This window comes from Diprion similis, chromosome 13 (genome assembly GCF_021155765.1).
Source record: "Diprion similis isolate iyDipSimi1 chromosome 13, iyDipSimi1.1, whole genome shotgun sequence".
Taxonomy (NCBI): Eukaryota; Metazoa; Arthropoda; class Insecta; order Hymenoptera; family Diprionidae; genus Diprion; species Diprion similis.
Window position 1 is genome coordinate 1346667 of NC_060117.1, and position 21096 is coordinate 1367762.

Genomic DNA, 21096 nt, shown 5'->3' on the forward strand with positions numbered 1-21096 from the left:
TGTGCGGATTTTGAACCCTACCCTGTACTTTTTAATTCCGAATCTACATTGGTACAAGCTCCATACCGTCATCACCATGAAGGAGGGAATAAGCACGGAAAAAATCGTCACGGTCGACCGTGGTGGAGGTCTTTCTCATCTCCTTCAAGTAAAGCCTTTAGAGGTACGTCAAAGGGGCCGGGAAATTTCCACTCGCTACTATACCAAGAACTACAATTCAATGCACAGTTGAAACTGAGGGGGTGGTGAATTGCTTTCTGCAAAGGCGCTCAGTTTTTCACTCACTTTTTTTTCTATTCAATTTTCCTTCACTCTCCTCGCGCGCCATGCTTTCTTTACATGGTGAAGCCGCCATTTCACCATCTAATGAATCTTAGATGCTGCCGCCCAGTCGTACCAGCAGTAGGCTGGTGGTTGGCTGTCCGGGTGCATGGGGCATCTATATTACAGCGAATGTCTCGCTCACGGGAATCCCATCCCATCCCATACATCCCATACATCCCCCTCTTTTCCTCTTTTCTTCTTTTTCCTTTCTTGTCTATGGTCAGCGCTCTATAGTCGTCCTCACTTTCCTCGGCGAGTCCCTCCTCCTCCGAGGAGCTAAGGTATAAGGCAGAGGAACTCCGGGTTTTAAAGTGCCTACGTGACTGCTCCTCGACTATGTACCTACTTTTCTTTTTATTTCTCCTATCATCTCACGTATCCTCCTCCCTTCACGATTCCCGGACCATTTCCTTCCCTTGTCTCAGCTTTCTTAATCTTTTCAATCTACCTTGTTTTTCAACGTCATCTTCAGCTTCCGCGCGGAGCTTACTTTGCAATCTCAATTTCGAGAGTAACCTTAACCCAACAAAAAAAAAAAAAGAAAAATCTTGTCACATATATGTTTTCCCGGATCAATACCTTTCCCAAAAATTTTGTCTACAGTATAACCGAAATATTCGACATTTTTATTCTAATTTATTACTTTTTATCTCACACTCAGGTACTAACGATGAAAAATATTCGGAAGCTTACGCGCCAAAAGAGTCAATTAGTTTTCATACATTCTGCAGGTTATTTACATTGAGGACACTTTTCTTTTCCCCGATACCTCGATGCTTGTTATGTACATACGTACATGTGTATGTACAACGTAACTTGCACGATGCCTGGGGGTATAAAAAGCTCTCCTCTCCTCTCCTCTCCTTCCATTCTTCGGGCGACCTTTTACTCCTGCAGGAGATATACATACTACACGTCTACGTTTTCCAATTTCTCCTTAAATCCTCTCTTCGCGTCGGCCATATTTATGCGTATAAGGCACTATATAAGTAGGTGAACCAACGTAGGTACCCACCTTTACATATTGTTTTATGCCTAGTTCCCATGTGTCGTGTATTTTATTTTTTATTTTCATCACTATCGCAAGGCTGCAAGTATTCAATCTATGATGATGATGATGATGATGATACGAAACCAACGAGATCTCTGATATTTTTTTTCTTTTTTTTTTTTTGGCTTCCTCTTCCTCTTATTCCAAGTTTCGCGCGACCTCTTCGGTAATTCAGCTTTTGGCTCTCTCCTAGAGTTTTTTTTTTCCATCTCTTCCTTTCTATTTTTATTACGCATACGAAATATATAAAATTTGCGTTGTTCCAATTCCTCTCTCGCATTATTTTTACCACCAAATTTCAACATTCATCTATATACATATATTATTATTATTATTAATTTCTTTTCTCATTTTTACTTTCCTCATTTCTTTCATTGCCCTGTAATCACTCGTGCGTATACACATGTGTATGGTAATACGATAGAAAAATTGTTAAGTCAATGTGCGTTTTTGTTTTCTTCCATTTCTTTTTCTCGCCTCTTTTCGTCGCGTGTTTCAAACGATTACGATAAAAGTCGTTGATGTATCAGGTATACATGTAAGGGTCATTTCTTGGTCATGCCCGATCGACCTTTATCATTAATATTGTTTCTTATAAATTATCCTGGTTTAGAAGGGAAGATTGAAAAAAAGTCTTAAAACAAAAAAAAAACAACAACAACAACAACAACAATTAACAAAAGTAATTTATAACGTGCGCATCATATGATTAATTATGTTTTTCTCATTTTTCTTTACAGTCACTGGAGAGTACGCGACGTATGCTGGCGCTATGCGAAGAGGTGAGTGTGTCTCCTTCTTTTTTTCGTCTCATTCTAAGTCTATAATAATTTCTAATTCCATGTTTAATACTAATTTCTATGTATGTACGATTGAAATTTTCTCACGCCCAATATAAGCCAATATGTCACGCAAGCACTGTATACATAGAGTTACAATATAATTATATGTCGTCCCCTTGCAATTATAAATAATTTTCATTCAAATAATAATAATAATAATAATAATAATAATAATCATAATAACAATGGCGATAAAAAAAATTTTTTTTTGAACTTTGACAGGTGTACGTATACGTTTGTATATCTAATTTTTGTCAATACAGACAATTATTGTTATTATTGTTATTATTGCGTGGAAATGAAGAACTATTGCCAGGGGACGGGTGCGCTGGTGACATGATAATAATAATGATTCGGGTCTTGATAAATTATTTGAAAAAAAAAAACGGAAAAACAAAATTATTCGAACGGTTTATAAAACTTGGCGGGATAATAGAAAAGAAACAAAAAGCAGGAAAAATCGTTACTATATGCGTGAGAAATTCTTGTACCTATATCGCTTCGTGGTACACACGAAAAAAAAAAAAAAAATTGTTTTCTATTCCACAATAAATAATTAGACAATAATATTATATTATATTATATTATATTATATTATATTATATTATCACCTATGTGCTTATGTTAAATGTTTGTGTATAAATTAGTCATTTGAATATGAGTCTTCTAGGTCGTCTTCTACTGCCTGCGCATTCTCCCTCGTATATATTATATATATTGCATATATATATATATACATATACATATACATATACATATACATATACATATACATATATATTCATATACTACATAAATATTCACTATTGACATATATGTATATGTATATGTATATGTATATATACCACTGTCTACCTTCTTCTTCTACAACTATATAACTACTATTACTGCTACCTACTAACAACAACTACTACTATTTCTACTACTAAAGCTGCTGATGCACTATTATTATTACTACTAATACTGTTACGTAATTTTTTATGGCACACGTTACGTAATAATTCTCGTCCCCCCTCTGCCCCAAAAAATTAAAATTTTTTTTTTTTTTTATTTTGTCTCTTTTTCCAAACTTTATCAAAGACCCTTCCTTGAAACTGCAAATCTACGACACCGCAGTTTTGCATTATATGCATATCACATGGCGAATTTCTCTGCAATGCAGATTGGATACGATGATTATTATCATTATTATCATTATTATTATTATTATGTACCTATCTTATATATCTATCTTATATCATACACTTATATACATATTATTTATACGTGGATTGCGAACTATAAATATATAATAATAATAATATATTATGTATAATATAAAACACCCACTTCGTCACCCTTACGTCATTTTCCACCCTCGTTTGTAATTGTTTTTTTTTTTTTTTATCATATTTCCTCCTTTCATGTATTCAATACAATGCCATTTTGATTTCGTTCTTTTTCTTCGTATATTTGACGTCGATGATAAGTATATCTACAGGTATAACAATTTCACATTTATCGACGCACCGTTATAACTTTAATTAATTAATTGATTTGCGTTGTTTTTTTTTTTTTATCTTTCTCGATTCGATCGCGCGAGTCAAGTTGATGAAAATTAATCGGATACTTGTCGATTTTTTTTTGTTTAACTTCGGAAACTATTGCGCGCGACGTGGGAAAAATTGTGGAATTGAAAAAATCGCGATGTCCCACGGTATTATACGGTATACGAGATGTTGTATACACTCGATGAGTTCCAACTCGTTTTTATTTATTTTTTATTTTCCTTCATACATCCGTTTCGTTTATTCATTATTTCTATCTTATTCCCATCGCAGACGCGTTAGAAGTTGAACATATAAACGCGAGACCATTACTCGATTCGATTATCATACGCGGATTCGGTTTGCCCTTGATGAACACGTTTCGAATTAAAATTTGGAAAATAAAATGAAGTTTAAAAAAAAAAAAAAAAAAAAAAAAAAAATCCACTATAATAATACAATTCATCTAAATATATTATAATTATTATACATTGTATTATGGTTTTGAGCATATAAACACCCCCCCCCCCCCCCCCCCCCCCCTCCCTCCCCGATCCTGTCCTCTTTCCAGATGTAATCGCAAAACTGTTTGTATATCTACGTATCTATCTATCTATCCATCTATCTATCTATCTATCTATCTATCTGTCTATCTGTTTGATTGTTATACGTTGTATTACGTGTGTGTGTGTGTGTACATATATACACACAGATTTTATACATGCATATGCATTTATATATATATATGTCTACAGTATGTAATAACGGTGACTTTTTTGCATATATATTTTATACCCACTTCATATTCATTTATAAAATGTATATATATAAACAGGGTGACTCAGTACCCGCGGACCACCGGGCACTGACGGATTCCTTGCAACGAAATAAGACTAAAATTACTCTTGAAAATTTTATTTTAAAGCAACGGTTTTTGAGTTAGAGCCGTTTGAAGTCCACCAATCACCGCGCAGCTGAGCCTAGCGCGAGGTTAGTGTAGCTGACGATGAACCCGATGCAGCGTACACTAGCCTCGCGCTAGGCTCAGCTGCGCCGTGATTGGTGGACTTCAAACGGCTCTAACTCAAAAACCGTTGTTTTAAAATAAAATTTTCAAGTGTAATTTTAGTCTTATTTCTTTGCAAGGAATCCGTCAGTGCCCGGTGATCTGCGGGTACTGGATCATTCTGTATATACATATATATGTATATACACATACATACACACACGCATATATATATATATATATATATGTGGCGGTGCAAATTGTAATGAGATAAACAATAACAATAATAATGCTATGGGGCTGATGCTGATGACATGCTGCTGATGCCATGACGCTGCTGGGATGTTAGTGGCTGAACTGTCGCATCTCTATACCTTCCCCCCCACTTCCACCCTTCCGAAACACACCACACCCTACAACCCCTCCTCGTTTATACATATAAATGCAATATATACATGTGTACACCCTTGAACGTTATTAAATTACGAAAGAAAGATAAAAAAAAAAGATAAGAAAATTAAAATAAACGAGGTAAAAGGAAATGAAATCTAAAAAAAAAAGAAGGACAGTAAAGGATAAAGGAGAAAACTTATCTATGTCTGTCTATAATCATCTTCAACATTATCAATTGTTGCACAATTTGGATAACATTATTATACATGTAATAATGGGTATATACAATAATTGACACATCAAGATATATGCATATGTATATAGTATATTATAATGTAATTAAATCGGTATTTTTAGAGGTGATTAGGGTATACGAATATTACTGTTACATGCGTATGTGCTTGAACGATTGTTGGAAAAAAGTTGAAAATTCAATTTCCGTTTTTTTATTTTTTCTTTTCTTTCTTTTTCTTTCTTTTTCTTTCTTAAAAGTTTTATCTTCCTACAATTTCTGTCTTTATACACACGTGTGAGAATAGAGAAGAAAAAAATCAAATCCAGTACAAAGTTAGAAATGAAAAATGTAATTATTAATTTCAGCTGTGTTGTCGAATTTTCAAATTTTATTTGGTAATAATTTTAATTGTCGCGTGTTATAATATACATATACATATATGCATGTACATACATAAGATTAACTCTATATATATATATATATATATATATACACCTATAATTATATCATTCCTATCTTCTTGTAAAATATTAAATCCACATCATCATCATCGTTGTCATCATCATCATCATCATTATCACTATTATCACATGCAACGCCATGCTCGTATCACACTTTGCACCAATGTGCTGCTATTAAGTGTTTAATATGGATTATAAACCACATATAATGTCTTGTATGTTTTTTGTCTTTGTTTTTTGTTGTGGTTTTTTTTTTATTCCCAATTTTTTTTTTCCAATTTCGTACCTGTAATTCTATCTATTTCGTTTGCGTTGCGTTGCAGGTGACTGTGAATAAATTAATCAAAGATTAAAAGAGTGAGAAATCTCTCTCTCTTTTTTTTTTTTACTTTTTTTTTTTCAATCTTAAATTCAAAATCTATAATCGAAATAAAGATAAAATTAATTTCTAAATAATAATTGCTGAAATGAATAAAATTGAAGAAAGGTTATAGAATCGAAAACGAAAATAAGAAAGGAAACTTACAATATCATATACATATGTTATCTATTTATTTATCATACTTACATATGTATATATATTTATAAATATGTTAATTATACTGGGTGAAATCATTTATATTTATACATATACAGACACATACATATACATTATATGCATTAAATAATGCGTGTACAACAACGATGGAAGTTACACAATTTGAAGCGTTATGCACAGTTTTTTTTTTTTTTTTTTTTTTTCTTCTTTTTTACATTTTTCGAAACAAGGAAAGCAATATAACACAATTAAAAAGTTTTTAAAAATGTCCACCATTTAGATCCACAAATACAAAAATTATTATCAATATTATTGTACGACCGTGATATATTGTGAAAAAAGCGAACTAAGGAAAAGATAAAGAAAAAACAAACAAACAAACAAACAAACAAACACGACAGAACTAGCAAACTTTTAAACGTTACCGAATAAAAAAATATGACACACCATACATATTATGCCTGTACGTGAATAATTTGAAATTAAAAAAAAATTTATTTTCCTTTCTTGCTCTCACAAATAACACGAAAAACACACACTTTATCGATATTCACAATTGATACCTCTGTACATGTATTATTATTATTATTATTGTTATTGTTATTATTATTATTATTATACCTACAATGTCGGTACCTTCTTCGTGACGACGCGACGCGACGCGACGAATCGTCTTGTGGATTGAAATTTTTCGAATTAATCCGATCGTAAAAAAAGATTGAAAGAAAAAAAAAGAAACGAACACAGCGATAAATGTAGGATGCATAAAAATGTGAAGTGGAAAAATTGAGGAATCCTTTAACCTTTAATTATTGTTTGTGTGTATATAAGAAAAACGCGTCGCAACCGTCGACGAAGGGGAACGGCATTATTATTATCGTTATTATTGTTATTATTGTTATTATTATCGTTTATATTATTATTATTCTTATTATATTATTATCGTCGGGTTTTAACGCTGCTGTGCTGGCTGACATATTATGGGGCTCTCGGTGTTTGTCATGCCATGTGTTTGTGTATGTTTGTGTCTGTCTGTGTTGTGCTACCCCTCACTTAATATCGTATGCATATAATACAATTTTATTATGTACGATACATATCTGTGCATACCTATACATATAAGTATATAAACATCGTCATGCATATAAATTAATATTTTATACAATAATTCATGAATATACTATGTTGCTATGCAATATGTGTGTTTGTGTGCGTGTATGTGTGTATGTATACATATACATATACATATATACATACATTTATGTATCGTACATAGACACAGGGTACATGTATAATGCATACGTATCTATATACAAACACATATTATACTTGTGTGTAACCACTACTATATATACTATACTATACCATATACTATATACTATACTTTAATATCCACTCTTATATATATATATGTATATAGGTATTATTATTGTTATTAATGTTGTTGTTGTTATTATGAGGATACACGGTAATCGTTCGAATAATCTACACGTAACTTTTACATTAATTTACTCGGCAATTTGAACAAAAACACGTTTGCAATGGATAACAAGATTTTTTTTTACGGTATTTCTTTTATTATCTTGTATAATTTTTTTCCTCAGATTGGCAAAATCTTACGTGATATTATACGTATTACAGAGTGAGTGGTTAAATTTCGAACGATCCAACGCGCATGCGCTAAGATTCTAGAGGAAAAGCAATTGTTTTGTCAGGTTGACCAACCGTCGTAAGTTCAGATCTCACAAATGTAACCTCAAAAATATTTGTAGTCCTGACAAACAACTGCTTTTCCTCTAGAATCTTATCGTATGCGCGGTGGATCATTTGACTGTTAGCTACTCACTCTGTATACATCATAAGTGAACATAAAAACCATGTCAAACATAAACAGTCGAAAGCGGGTGAAAATTTACCGTTAATAACAATAACAATAACAATAACGGTAACAATAATAATAATTTCAAACTATCACACACGTACTTGATAACAATAATCATATCACATCAGTTATTATATACATAAAAAATTGACTGAAACAAGCATATATACCCCCATATATAACCAAGGTATATACATATATACATATACCGTATATACCATATATTCTATCTATCTCCCCCCTCTCTCTCTCTCGCATATATACTAATACCTAAACTACTACTACTACTACTACTACTACTACTACTACTACTACTACTACTACTACTCTTACTACTATATATAATGATATACTTACTCTATAAAAATGATACTCTTCTCTCTATATAACACTACGGTGGTGGTTGTGTGTGTTTGTGCTGCCTCTATCCTAACGCGAGTAGAGCAAGGAGGCCGGCATCCGTACTCTGGTCGCCCTGGACGACCAGGGAGGTGAGTCAACCGCTATAACACCAAAAAAAAAATCTTTTCAAACCTCATCCTCATCCTTATTCTGCTTTTTTTAAATTTAAAAAAAAAAAAAAAAATTGTATCCTTATCTTTTATATTTAACTGGCAATCTTTTTTCTTTTTTTCTCTTTCTTCTTCTTCGTCATTTTCTTCTTCTTCTTCTGCTTCTTCTTCTTCTTCTCTTCTTCTTCTTCTTCATCTCTTGTATTAGTCACTTTTATTCGACGTGTATAATTTTTGACCCACGAAGTGAGAAGAGGGGAAAAAACAAAAAAAAAAACGACAAGTGTACATCATTGGTTTTTTTTCTTTCTTCTACCCAGTCTTCAAATTGAACAATTAGTTGTTTTATTTTCGTAGTCAAGTTTTTTTTTTTTGCTTTCTCTGTCACTTTTCATTCTTTTTTTTTTAACCTCTTCTTGCCATTACTCAAAATCGAGTTTGATTCTCGTTTTTTCGGTTTTCATTTCTCAGTCAATTCTAGTTCACTTACTTCAGTGAATGTATCCGATTTTTAATCTCTACTATCTTCACAATTTTTTTTCACATTTTCTCTCAAGGGATTCATAAAAATATAGTAAAAATGATAGCGAAAATATAATTTTTTTCTGTTTGCAGCTACGAGTTTTCCTTTTTTCCTGCTTCTCCTTGTTTTTTTCTCATCTCATTATTTCGTCACGTTTCTTTTGTCCTTACCTTATAATTATTTTTCGCCACTGCTTACATAATTAATCATATTCATCTTAAAAAAAAAAAAACACGATTTCACCAATCGATGTGCGTGTCTAATTTTTGTAATCAATTCGTTGAAAAATAAAAGAATCTTGCATTCCTCATCTTTTCAAAAAATTATTAAAACAAAGAATCAGCAATGAATAAAATTGTCAACTGAATTTTCTTGAAAAGCTAAAAAAGTTAACGCAATTCGATGAAAAAGCTACGAAAAATGCCAACAACGGATTTATTATAAAAATTGATATTCTATGTATGAATTCACTGTGCGTGTGAGAATTTATGAGTGGGTGCGCGTTTGTGTCTGTGCGTGTGTGTGGGTGCACATACAATATACATATATGTATATGCATATACATGTATTATATGTTCAAAGTGTTACCAGTTTAATTCATTTCCTTGTTTTGCTCTCGCCGCTTATTCATTCATCTAATTTAATTTAATTATTGTAAAATTTTTATTTTCTCCTTTTCTTTTCTTTTCGATCAAAAAGTTGTTGTTTTTTTTGTTCACAACTTTTTCGTTATTATCAAGTTGAAAATTTTTGTCGCGAATGTGTGGAATGCGGAATAATTGTTACATGACATACTTTGAATGTTATCACAACATTTCCCACTTCCAGCAAATATATAAATATTATGCCATGTGTCCACGAGGAAAGTCCGTTCGAATTTTATTGGCCGACAGTTACCGCCTGATCAGAAGTTACCGACAGTTACCGACCGTCAGAATTTGTCCCTAGAAGCCGACCCTTTGCTTTTAGGAACATTTTCTGACAGTCGGTAACTGTCGGTAACTGTCGGCGAATAAAATTCGAACAGACTTTCCTCACGGACACACGGTATATATACATATATAACACCTTTTATACTTGCAGCGTACACCCATATATATATATATACCCATGGATAAATGACGCACATTTACATACGCACATATAATATTATTGTATCTATAATAACCTATAATGTTATACGAGTTTACATTTTACACGAAACTTTTTTTTTCCCATTCTATATATTTTTTACTCTTTTCTTCATTTCGGATCAACTTTTAACTTCTAATCAGAGTTTCTCATGTATATATAAATATATATAAAATGATATGTTTTTATTTACGATTTTTTGTTCGTCTTTCATATTCTTAATTGTTATACATATATATACACGCTGCAACGACTTTTTGTTATTGCTCGAGAAAATTGAAAGTGAAAAAGCCGAAAAAAACAACAACAACCAAAAAAAAAAAAAAAAAAACGTTCGACACGTGTGTTTGAAAAATAACACAAAACCCCCCTGCACATATATAAACCATGCTCAATATATAAATATATACAACTTGACCCACACCAAGGCCCCTCAAATTTTTATACATGTATGTACCACTTTCCATTAAATACGATGATATAACTAATAATGCTATATAATCTAAGCAATATATCGTGAAAGAAAACAAAAAAAAAACATACAAATTAAAAATAATTAACAAATTTATTATAAATACGAGATTTGGTTTAAAAATGATAAATACACTCGTTTTGATAAATACCATCTCTATATATACATATATATATACACACACAAAAAAAACCGTGTATATACATTATACATACAGAATATACCATATATACTACATATGTATACTTAAACTAACGTTCAGGCTGAAAACAAATTTCTCCAAATGGAAGAAAAACACCGTGAAGGGCCAAATTGCATTCTTTTTTTTTCCAATACAAATTACACACACGTACCGGCGGTGTGCATGTATATATATATTGTATATAGCGCATTCTCCAATAATTGTCACGCTAGCTTCGGATGAGGAAAGTTTAGATGAGTTGGATGAAACTAAAACATGAAAAAATAACAACAAAAAAAAGAAGAAAATTGAGTAAAAATAAAAAGGAGATGAAAGTAATTAGAAGTAATGAAAAGTAGATTTGCAAAAAAATTACTCCTCGTATATTCTTATATTTCTGAAATCATTTTTTCGTTTCTTACAAGTAGTTTGGAGAAAATTAGCAAAACTCGCAGCAGGAAAATGGCAAGGAAGGACAATTTTTGGAGAATGTGTTTTTATTTGTTTATTACTTTTTTTTTTTTGTTTTTTCTTTTCCTTCGGGAAAATTAGGTCGTAGCCTATAGGTAGGATAAAATAAGGTAAGATGAACCGCGTGTGCTTTTAACGTATATCTTATATATTTTTACACAACAAATAAGTATAGTAGAGTCGTGTCATCGACGTTTTTTAGTTACTACAATGTTTTTATTCTTCTTTTATTTTTTATTCTGTTCTCTTTCATTCAGTTAAAGGATATTTTCGTTTTTATAAAATATTGTTGCTGGCTTATTGGTTGATTGGTTGGTTCGTTGGTTCGTTGGTAAGGTGTGTTTATGGTTATGGCAGTTGGTTATAATACTTATATACACATTCGATTATTACTGCATACTTGAAATTTTTCAATTATTTATTTGTCTCACCCCTTAAAATCGGAAACAACAATTTTTCTTTCTCGTTTTTCTCTTTCGTTTTCGTTTCTCACTCAGTTTAATCAATTCACCAAACGCGTTTTTCTTCACCGTAAATTCTTCACCTAGTTTATTTTTCACATACTTATGGTTTTGTTTTTTTGTTTCGACTTTTTTCTATTCCGACCTTTTTCAAACGTACGAATAAACGTTATAAGACGAATGAGAATCAATTAGGTACGCACTGATCTCTTCTCGATCATCTACATGAACAATTGATCCACAATAATTTTCGCTCACTTTTTTTCCGGTTTTTCCCGCGGTTCTTTTCCACGCTCACAACAACGAAAAACTAAATTTTGGAAATGAATAAACATATGAAGGATACAAAATATATATATACATACTGTCGTAGACTGTGTAGACACGCTTGCTGGGCTGCAGTGTTGAGTGTGTATATACATATATTATATACATAAACATTGAAGAAGGAAAAAAAAAGGTAAAAATGTTATTTAAAAAGAAACGACACGCATATCTATATATTATACACATCACTGATTAACGGGCAAAAGGAAAAGCGACAAATGATACGATTTTTTTTTTCTCCATTACTTCCCATCACCAACACCCAAAAAAAAAAAGGAATTTAAAAAAAAAAATATATATATATACAATGTACCCATACCCACTACTTTCAGATATACTACTACTACGCTATTATGATATTCAGAATACTATATACTCGCACAAACTTAATACAGTATATTTTATTTATCTGTTATACATGATTAACAGAAGAAAAAAAGAAAAGAAGAGAAAAAAACAAGTGAAAAAATAAGAATAATGTAATATAATATCGTAATGATCATGACTGAAGATGATATGATCATTGATATTATATTATATTCTAAATATTATTCCTTTAAATAATCGTCCATTTTACATTATATACATTTTTTTTTTTATATATATATTCATACTTCGTAGCCTCACCAAAGCTTTTAGCTGTGTCGCTTCCAGTCTTCGTATTATATTACACGCATACATCGATACATATGTGTGAGGGATATTCGATGTCCATTCGGTGACGTCGTTTTATTAAAATCCTGCATACCATTTCGAATTTTGATTGATTTTTTTTTTCCTTTTCTTTTTTCCGTTCAATTTCTTTTTTCTTTTTCAAATGCTGACCCTCGATTTTATTTTTACTTGTATTTTTTATTCTCACGCCTTGAATAACCATTCGTTGATGATTATGATCTGTGGTGAAAAAAAAATCAAAATAATAATATTAACAGTAATCAGTAGACAAGAAAGTATCGAAATTAACTAACAAATAACGATGAATAAAAATCTTGTTTCTTGTTCATATTACCAAATTTAGTAATTCGGAGAAATTTTAAGAAACAAATTTCAGTGGTTAGATAATATTTACAAGTATATATTTAAAAGAATTGGGGAAAAAATTGAACAAATAATAACGCGTAAATAATTTCGTGATTAAAATTCGATATGATCAGGATTGAAACGTAACTCGAATTTCTATCGGATGCCCCACGTATATGTATACGTTTATCTCTATATATATTACTCTAGTGTAATACTGTACCGTACTGTAATTGTACCGTTGATAGCAGTAGTTTGTCTGTTTGTAAATCCATATCTTTCCCTGTTAATCATATTATTATTATTATTATTATTATTATTATTATTAATATCAATACCTCACGTATTATTATATTCAATTATCATTATTTTCATTACATAGTATATCGATTAGTTTGCTTTTACACATTATCACGAAATATTTATTCTGTTAGTATATTTATTTTTAATGTTCGTAAAATAATACATTTAGTGTTGAACGTAAATTCGTTGATAATATTTTTTTTTCCTCAATCGATTGTAAAAGCCAGTTTATAGTTTGACATATTTTATTTTCTCTTCCTTTTATTTATTTCTTTCCAATATATCAGACTATTAATTTTTCTTACTCATTCAAAATAGTCATGTTTAATACAATAATCGTTGAATTATTTATTGGTTATTATAGAAAAAAAAAGTCCACAATCGATTGAGATTGACAAGTATAATTATGATTAATTATCTTGGTGGTCCTTTTGTGTGCTCACATGCCTTATATTATGTGTATATACATGTATACATATACTGTATACACACACACATATATATATACATATATATATATGTACCATGAGTTTCTATATACGCGGAACAGTCCATACGCCTGACGCACTGAGAAAGGCAACCGGATTTACAATCCGTTACATTCGAGTTGAGCACCGCATCCCTTTGGCTGCGGTCGGTTACGGTCGATAAGTGATGACGTTTGGGATGCGGTGCTCAACCTGAACATAAAAGATTGTGCGTCCGGTTGCCTTTCTCAGTGCATCAGGCGTGTGGAACAATTTATGTGTATATATGTATATACACGTGTATATGTATATAGGTATATATATATTCGTTGCTATTGTTCGTTTTTTTTTCTTCACTTTTTTCTCGTTTTTTTTTTGGGGATCGTGGCTTCGATAGAGCGAAGAGGTTGGCGCAAACACTCTGATGATGTTGGACCACCAAGGCGGTAAGCTACATCCACATTGAACCCTCGTGTTTGTCATTAAACATAATACGCGGGTGCTGGTGTGCATGTGGCTGATTTGACAAACTAACTTGAGTAACAGCAGCAGGGAGAAAGGCCTGTAAATTTTTTTTTGTTCCTTTTTTTTCTCTCTTCTTTCTAATTTTCCCTTTAATTGCTCGAACTCTTTTTTTTTTTTTTTCTTCTTCAATCGTTATTTCTATGTACAATAACGCGCATCTTCGATAATTTTTTTAAACAACTATTGTTGTTATATTCATTCATATTTACACGCCCTTTGACAGGTTTTAATTTCCTAGCCTCTCACCCTCTCTTTCTCACTATCTTTCTCTCATTCTTTCCGTCTCTCTGACCTTCCGCTGTAATCTTTTTTTTCCCCTTTTTTTCACGTGTTCACTTGGTTCTTTCTTTTTATCTAGTCTTCTTGTATCAATTTTCTTTTCCATCATCAACTAACTAACTAACTGACTAACTAACTATATCTAACTAACAATCTAACTATCTATTTAACACTTCGTATATTCACATTACGATACCATAACCTAATTTAATATATTGCTATGTATAAACATACATGGAAAACGTATGTATTATATATACATTCATTTAAACTACCGAAAGTAGTTTCATGTGATCGTCGTTATCGTATTATTTATCCCGTTGGACTTTCTTCACGTAATTCAACATAGATACGATGAAGTAATTAGAGCAATTTTGTTTCACAAATGCAGATAAAATTCTTTTTTTATCGTTACTTACTTACTTACTTACTTACTCATTTATTTATTCTTTCCAGCACATATATAATAGATATATACATACCTATATTTATTCTAATTATACCTACCTATATAGATTTTATATTATATATTTAACTAATAATTTATCCTGCATTAAATCCCGTTTCATTTTCTTTCGAGAGAGTAAAAAGTACCCATAGCAACGTAGTTTACATTATTAGGTAGAAATCACGTAGGGATTTACAAGGTATTTTGTAGTAAATTATAGCTGATATGATTTCATCGCAGATGTGGAGGAGAAAAGGTTAATTATAGAGACGTAGAAACGAAAAACGGCGAAAAAAAAGTAGAAGGAAAAAAAAATAGGCAACATGTGTGATGTACGATTATAACTATAGTTTCAAAAATTCCAATCACTCCACCTTCTCCTTTTCCTCCACCCCTAAATTATCATTTTTCCCTTATTTAAAGAATTTTTTATTTATTTTTTCTCAAATATAGAACGGAAAATATTGAATTTACGAAAAAAAATAATAAAATAAATATGGAGGTGAAACGATGTGTATAACATATATTTCAAATAATGTCCAAACTTTTTGAAAATCTGACCGTCGTCGATAAGTTTGCATAAAAGAAAGAAAGAAAAAAAGAAGGGAAGGATATAAAGATTTATCGATGAATCCAGTTTTCAGGAATAATCGAATATTATACGAAAGTGTGCGTGTCGAAAAAAAGAATTGTTATAGATTTTTTTAAATTTGTAATTAGATTTTTTTTTTCTACGTTAAACTGGTTTCGTGGTATTTTTGACCAACCCAGTGAAAGAATATATAAAACAATTTTATACTAGCGAAAAATGTAGGGAGAAATATATATATATATATATATATATATACATATAACTCGTTATAAAAAATCGCATATACAATATCCAGATATAATAACGTCTCTGATTGGTCGGTTACCCTGTTTAGGGCCACGAGGTCGGGATGAAAACCCTCGTAATGCTGGACGAGCAAGGCGGTAAGCCACGTAGTGTATATGTAAAACATTAGCCTATTGTGAACATTTATTTATTATACGTCGATTGCAAAAATTTAGGCGAATTACAGAAGATGAACAGAAACAGAACAGAAAAAAATATGTATTTTAATATACCTTGCCGAACACGAAAACATCAGAGAAAAATAAGGCACAACTTTGTACCTCGTTTTTTTTCGCTATTTTTCTTTTTTGTTTTTTTTTTCTTTATTTCACAACAAACGGACGAGTGGAACAAATTATTATCAATGTTTTTTTTCGTTTAATCGGCTTTTCGTTTTTATAAATTTTCCACTCGAACGGGAATTAGAAGTATGTAAAAAAATACTGGTTTTTTTTTTTCTCTAAACATTATTTGTGATTTTTCTTTTTGTCACGGTTTTTCCGTTCTGGTATAACAATAATTTTGTCGACTCCTTCAGCAGATTTATCATACGTCGCATACTATACATTAAATATACATATACACATATTATATGTATTATGACAAATGCTTAGATCATATACGCATTACTCTTATATACATCATTATGTAGCCCATATAATAAATCCATATATGTATATATAATATATATATACCGTGTGTCCATGAGAAAAGTGCGCACCCTATGCACGTGCGTCACGTCGTTCGAATTTTATTGGCCGACAGTTACCGCCTGATCGGAAGTTACCGACAGTTACCGACAGTTACCGACTGCCAGAAAATGTCCCTAGGAGCTGACCGTTAGCTGTGGACTCTTAGGGACATTTTCTGACAGTCGCGATTGGTAATGCGTCCTACAAAAAAAAAGGGAAGACTCTAAATTCTTTCGAATTTTCTGATGAAATAACATTATCAGAAAAACAATGACAATAAATTGAATTTAAAGCAGAGAATTATACGATATTTTATTGAGCCAGCAGCGTTTGGCACTATTGCGGGAGCGGACTGTATATTTATAGCATATGTATGCATATATGGTATACATAAATGGTATACGATACATTCGATTATATGCGAAGAAATCCCACAGAAAAAAAAGAATGAAGAAACAATTATATTTGGTATTGAAAATAAGAAAACCGTGAAAAAATCAGAGTATAATGTTACAACAAATTAATACCACTACTGCTACTACTACTACTACTACCATTAAACTAGTAATACTAGCTATATTAATACCGATCTACAATCGACTCGTTAATTATACCCTAATAACATTTAACTGTTTCTCTCTTTCTCTCTTTATCTCTCTCACTTTCTCTCACTCACTCACTCACTCACCCACCCACTCTTACTCTCTCACTATTACTATCTCTGTATCTGTGTGTGATGGATATTCGTATGTACAATATCTAATATATTTTTCATTTAACTTACACGTTTCTTCTCTTTTTAATTTTCTTCTTTCTGCATATCGTTTATCTTTTCTGTTTTTCTTTTTCGCGATTAAAAAAAGAACCAGCATTTTTCGTTCACACTGATTTTGTACGGACTTTAAACGTAGACTTTTCGTGAAAATTGTGCTGCTGAAATTCTCGTTTATCGTTTATGCATTTAATTTTAACAATAATAATAACAATAACCGTTACAATCGCGGATTGCAGTCGTGAATGCAAATTTTTTTTTTTCCTAGTCAATTTTATTTTCTATGAACGAAATCTCTACTTTACATAATTCATTGATATTTTTCTTGTCCTTAAATTGATTCAAATCCATTTTTAATTTTTTGTCAATTAATGGAATTACTTTATCGTGTTTAATTCTTCTTCTCTCGTTTTTTTTTTTCATAATTTTTTTCCCTTCATCGATTCTATAATCATGGCTTATACGTTTTTTGTTTTGACAGGCTTATATATATATACCTTCATCATTATATTATATACCAACGTGTGTGAGAAAATATAGATGAGTGATGATTGTTATTATTATCATAGTTTTTGTTGTTCTTGTTGTTCGTTTCTTTTATTTTTGCTTTGTTACATACGATGATGCATATTATTATGTACCGTATCGTTTATATATGTATATAACACTTGATTGTATAACATATTTATTTATATATATATATTATATATATATATATATATATATAAATGTGTGTGTGTGTGTGTGTTTATGGGTATGTGTAACTTGTTTATTAAACGAAATAAATTTTTTTTTCCCCTCGAAATGAAAATCAACGACGTAAAAAATTGAAAAAAAAAAAAAAAAAAAATTGAACAAACAAACAACCAACAACAGAGCAACTGGACAGAATCGAGGAAGGGATGGATCAGATCAACGCCGATATGAGGGAAGCTGAAAAGAATCTTACCGGTATGGAAAAATGTTGCGGCCTCTGCGTTCTTCCCTGTAACAAGTAAGCCGTAAACGATATCTTTTTTTCTCTTCCCTTACATATTTTTTCTTCGATTTTTCAAAACCCCTGTAAGACAAGAATTGCCGATATTTTGACTTTTCCGGTGTTTTGAAATCCATAAAAAAAGTGTAAAAATGAAAATAAAAATAAAAAAAAAACAAGAAAACTGCACGGATGGAAGAAAAATTGTGAAATTTGAAATTAAAAATCTCCCCCTCTTTTTTATACCCTAACAGAGGAGCGAGTTTCAAGGAGGACGAGGGAACGTGGAAGGGAAACGACGACGGCAAGGTTGTGAATAACCAGCCGCAACGCGTGATGGACGATCGAAACGGTTTGGGACCCCAGGGTGGCTACATCGCGAAGATAACGAACGACGCGAGGGAGGACGAGATGGAGGATAACATGGGACAGGTGAACACGATGATCGGAAATCTGCGCAACATGGCGATCGACATGGGCAGTGAGCTAGAAAATCAAAATCGGCAAATCGACAGGATCAATCGCAAGGTGAGGAAAAAAAGATGCCACGAAAAACGGAGAGAAACAATAACAACAAGAAAAAAAAAACGACGAAAAAGAATCTTAAACTTTTACGCTTCTCATTTTTCACACATCGTGTCATCGTTTTATTCATATTAATTTAACACAGCGTAACCTCGCTCATGTCAATTGGGAACGAATATATATTGCTGTGACATCTGGTGGGAAAATAATGCGTCACTCTGAATGGGCCATATTTAATTTTAAAAGATTTTTTTCATTACATTCTTTGCGGTATATCGATTCCTTGCGAAATAACTAAAGCTTCACAACTTGCACTGAGTTTTCTCTACTTTCAAACTCGTGTAATTAATCAAATAAAATTTACTGATAGTCCAGCTATCGCCGCCATATTGCTAATCGCAAGCCATACATAACCCTATTTTCGTTCCCAATTCTGAAAGTACGCAGGCGCTCACCGTTAGTAAATGGCAGTGTTGTCGTTTATAGTGAAATTGCTATTTTCTAGTACATATCAACCGTTTTCCGTACGCAAATACACGTTATAGATTTTTTATTACATTTAGAGATATCTTAGTACGCCTTGATGATTTTTAATACAATTTTTGAAACGTGCGGTTTTTCTAGGCAATATTGATTTTCCGATTAAACCCTGTCGATGTAGTCGCGTTCCGATATCAGCTCTCAGTGCTGTCAACAATCTTTTATTTCTTTTGCGCTGCCGAGTTCGTACGTCTGTACCTCTGCCTCTGCCCTAGGGAGTTTTTAGCGTTGCCAGCTAATTTCGGAACGCACTCAAAGTCGTATGTTTCCCTCCATGCGGTTCCGCATTATAACCTGGGCATAAATAGTATGTAATCTAGATGGGGCATTCGCCTCATGGATAACCTAGTACATTGTTTTTTTTTTTTTCATAGAGCTGCTACATTCTCAATTTCTACCAGAGTGGCAACACTGCCGGTCAGTTGCGTTGCTGATTCGCTCGCGTTCGGTCGAATCGGAACAGTTGACAGTAGCGGGGTTCCGACAAAGTTCGCGCGATAGTTGATCGATTTGAAAAATTCTTTCTACTCTCGGATACAACTTCATTCTCACGTACATACATGTAATATCAATTAATTCTTTAAAACACAGACTACTCTGCTGATGAGGTAAGTATAAGTATACATACGCGCACAGTTTGTAATGTGTCGAAAACAATACATCGGGCTGATTAATCGTTGTGTTTTCTTGTTTTTCAACGAGGTAAAACGAGATAAATAATAAACGAGACGTCGAATTTTTTAACAAAAAAAATAAAAACAAATAAAAAAAACAAAAAACAAAATCACGCATAGTTTCATTGGTATTATTCTTGTGTGAATTTCAATACGCAGGGAGAGTCGAACGAGACGAGGATACAGGTGGCCAACGAACGCGCTCATCAGCTTCTTAAATAAGTTTCCCCGCGAATACATTCTAATGAAATCGAAATTCTTACATGGTGTTGTTATTATTATTATTATTATTATTATTATTATTATTATTATTATTATTATTATTATTATTATTATTATTATTATTATTATTATTACTATCGTTATTATTATTATCAGCATTATTATTTTTATTACTATTATACATATATCTATTACTATACTTATATATTATCCCAACACACTGTCAACACGCATTTGCATATATAAATATATATACGTGTTACACATGTATATGTATATATTCCGTCATACGTAAACCTTATCTGTTATCATTATTATTATTATTGTTTTACATTAATATTTATAATACATATAATATTATTGTACTTAAAGGATTGTCGGGAAAATTTGTGACGTCGGAAAAAAAGTGTTCGTTTTTCATTTTTCTCTCCCGTCTCTTC

At 31.7% G+C, this 21096-nt stretch overlaps 1 protein-coding gene across 5 annotated transcripts in view; it reads left to right on the plus strand.

Moving 5' to 3' along the window:
• Positions 1-20875, plus strand: part of LOC124413984 (synaptosomal-associated protein 25) — a 33733-nt gene extending 12858 nt beyond the window's left edge. Inside the window, exons 3-8 of one of the 5 annotated variants that reach the window (XR_006929911.1) lie at positions 2116-2157; positions 14524-14572; positions 18596-18713; positions 18950-19223; positions 20594-20734; positions 20831-20875. Coding sequence is in view for 4 of the 5 variants with exons in the window: in XM_046894820.1 (XP_046750776.1) it covers positions 77-163; positions 2116-2157; positions 8701-8749; positions 18596-18713; positions 18950-19223; positions 20594-20656 (633 nt within the window). In the remaining variant the exon portion in view is untranslated. Of the gene's footprint in view, positions 1-5; positions 164-2115; positions 2158-8700; positions 8750-14523; positions 14573-16304; positions 16354-18595; positions 18714-18949; positions 19224-20593; positions 20754-20830 lie in introns of those variants that run through there. The other 4 variants (XM_046894820.1, XM_046894819.1, XM_046894817.1 and 1 more) reach the window with 4 other exon arrangements.
• The last annotated feature ends 221 nt before the right edge of the window (positions 20876-21096 follow it).